Source organism: Phaethon lepturus, unplaced genomic scaffold (assembly GCF_000687285.1).
Source record: "Phaethon lepturus isolate BGI_N335 unplaced genomic scaffold, ASM68728v1 scaffold179, whole genome shotgun sequence".
Classification (NCBI taxonomy): domain Eukaryota; kingdom Metazoa; phylum Chordata; class Aves; order Phaethontiformes; family Phaethontidae; genus Phaethon; species Phaethon lepturus.
The window spans coordinates 40,823-44,037 of NW_010565284.1; the positions used below are offsets into that span (position 1 = coordinate 40,823).

The 3,215-nt window shown below is 36.0% G+C and overlaps 1 protein-coding gene across 1 annotated transcript in view; it reads right to left on the minus strand.

Moving 5' to 3' along the window:
- Positions 1 to 3,215, minus strand: part of SMC5 (structural maintenance of chromosomes 5) — a gene marked incomplete at its 5' end in the record, with an annotated part of 45,847 nt that overhangs the window by 14,666 nt on the left and 27,966 nt on the right. Inside the window, one exon of the mRNA XM_010295117.1 lies at positions 2,701 to 2,824. Within this exon, the coding sequence (XP_010293419.1) occupies positions 2,701 to 2,824 (124 nt within the window). The remainder of the gene's footprint in view (positions 1 to 2,700; positions 2,825 to 3,215) is intronic.

A 3,215-nucleotide genomic window follows, 5' to 3' on the forward strand; every position in this document is an offset into this window, starting at 1 on the left:
TATACTCACAAGTGAAATGTGAGAAAAGACAAGCCATCTCAATTCTGTCTCAGAGACAGAATCCAACAGGTGGATTTTAGTGGACTTCGTAAGTCACACACAGAGATGGAAAAGATAAAAAACCACATAAGGTATATGCCTCTCTCACCGACAATGCAAGATGACTGACCAGATGTACAGTGACTCTAGCGTCACATACTATTCTAGCTAAGGCACAAGACAACAGAAGGAGGCTCTAGTTTTAAGGTTTTGTAACAGGCTTTAGTGATCCCCAGAACCTTGTTTGACAACTTTGATATTAAAACGGTTGCTTCTTCAAGTGAGTCAGGCTCAGGAATGGTCTAGAGGCTTCAAAATCAGCAATCTATATTGACAGTGTAAAGGGCAGCTTCAAACCTCATATTATGGAACTGACAACATCGGTTTACCATTCTTGTTTTACTTTTTATGATCAGCATATAAACACAAAGGAATCCTCTCTCAATGAAAGGGAGGACAAGGTTCCAATTATAGACCTAGGGGACCTGCAGGATGAATTTTGGAGAGTGTTAGCTTCTGACCACAATAGTGAGCCACTATCTGAGGTCTTTATTATTTGTCATTTCAACACAGATTTTCTACAGTGTGAACTTGGACATAGGGATAAGTTTATTAATTTCTAATCCACTTAAACAGTTCAAAAACAATTATCAGAGAAGTAAACTGAAGGAAAGAGGCATAACAAAAGGAGATGAAAAATGGAAAAAGTTAAGATTATTCAAAGACAACAGCATGAAGAACTACGTGCAAGAGCAGTACCAGAATCTGAAACAATGGAACAAAGCTGTTTCTGTGAACTGGTTGTAAAGTATTGACATGTATTAGGTACATGCAAGGTACACTTTGCTTTGTGTATTTGTGTAAATATACATGCAGCCTGTCACTCTAGCTGACTGTTCCACACAAGCCTCATAACTCTTAAAAAAGAAGATCATATTGCCACCATGCAAACACACAAAAATCACAGATATGTTTTAAATTTCCTTCTGTGGCAAAGTATGTCTGAAACATATAACTACCTAAGTTTTTATCACCTTAATAGCCTACAGCTAGTATAACTACAAAACCTATCCAAGAAAGTACAAAGACTCCGATAAATTTGGAAGCATTCATAAAGTTTGGTTTGGGGATGTCCTGAAATGTACAGATTTCAACAATTTTGATAAAACTTATATGAAACATCTTTCTTCTATCAGACCATTTTCTTATCAGTACGTACTAGCATATACTTCCTACAGCACACGAAGTGTGAAAGTGAAGCTGATGCATCACAAAATAAATCCCTTTTGTAATCAGTAACTATTCCAGGCAAATACCATCCACCCTCCCCTATGCCCCTGGTATACTGAGAAATACACACTATGTGTCAAATCCGTTTTCCTATATTGGGTGAAAAAGAGATTAAGACACTTCTTCTGGCAGGTCATACAGCAGTCAGTAAAAAACTTCAACTGCGCTTTACAATAGCAACACACTTGGACAGTTAACATACTGGGAAATGGGCACCAACTACAAAAATCAAAAGCACATTGTAGAAATTCCTGTTTTAAATACACAGTATTTACACATGTTTTGAAAAGAGTTACTTTTCAGTGCTGTTACTACCTGCACAAGTTCGTTAAGTTCTGTAATCTACAGTCTAAGTAATCCTTTAACGTGGCAGGTGTCTTCTGCCATTCTTTAGCATTTTCAAAATTGCTTTGGCTAGCTGACCCAAAGGGGATCTCTGAAACACTCCAATTGTTGCAGTCCATGCCTATCAACAAACAGAAACAGCCTGCCTGTGTGGAATATTTTTTCTTTATTATAAAAATACCAGCAACTGAAGTGTATTGAAGTCAGCCTCACATCAAAGGTAATACTTCACTCTTTTCAGGGGTAAGCAAGAACACATTTGAGTGTTAGTAAGGCATGGCAAAGGAGCAATGTACATGCTCAAAGCAGTTGCAAGAACAGCACCATTTCTTAGTGAGTGCAAAAGTACAAGTACATTTCCCTGGAAATAAAAGTAGCTGTTTCTTGCTGCTCCAGTTATTAAAAAAAACCCCAAACTAAGAAAATTCATGTTTTTGCATCTCCTATTATTAGAGCTTACAGGCTAAGATAAAACAACAATTAGGTCCAGACCTTTTTCTTCTTTTCTGAGTTAAAGAAAACCTCATGACACTGGAGCCCAAGACTTGAGTAATTCTGCCATCCTAGCCCTCTTCTAATCATGGATTCTTACAGTTATTTTTCACATGGCTAATGACTATTCTTTTTTTCAATAAAAAGAAACACACAAAAAGGGTATTATGAACTAGGGCGGAAGGAACAGTTCACAGAATTATGCAGTACCCTGAAAGTGTACACACTGAAACGGTTACACAGTTCATTCCTAGTTCCTTCCTGCATTTACTCAATAGGACCATGGATTCTAAGACTTCAATCACCAAGAGTCTAATCAACGCAAGCAAATGATCTACATACATATTAACCAACAACAGACGGACACATTTGAATTCCTAAAAGGTTCAAAAGAAGTTTACCTTGAAGCAAGTTAGCTCATAAACATGTACAGTAACACATCCAAAAGTTGCATACCTCCTACTTAATTTACAAGAACTGGACTTTTCACAATAGTGGAACATATACCAAATATACCATATTAAAAATACATACCTTTATGAGATGCATTAACTCAGTAACAAGTCTTACTTTTTGGACATTTATTTCTTTGACCTTTACATTTGCCTCTTGTGATTCCTTCTCTACGTCAATAGCATCTTGTTCCAGCTGTCTTAAACTATGGAAGGAATCAATATTTGATTAATCCTCATTAAAAACAGATGCGACAAAAATACAAAAATTCTTACGTCTTGGTGATGAACCAACAGTTAGCAAGAGCCAAAATTTGTATACCTAAACATTCCAAACACATTCCCAATCTATGTACTTTAAACCTAAAGAAATTCAAGAGACAAAAAAATTCATAATTAAAGAAACTCTGATTTTGGCTACTAAGGACATCTCTCAGCAACCATACTCCTTTACTTCTGTAAATTTCAGTTAAAAAAATATCAGTGTAAGGATGACATTTTTCTTCTGCTGCTAGTTCCTTGCAACAATACAACATAGGAGAGTTCAGGAGGTTTCCTTAATTCTTATTTTATATATATATATATATATCAGTAAAA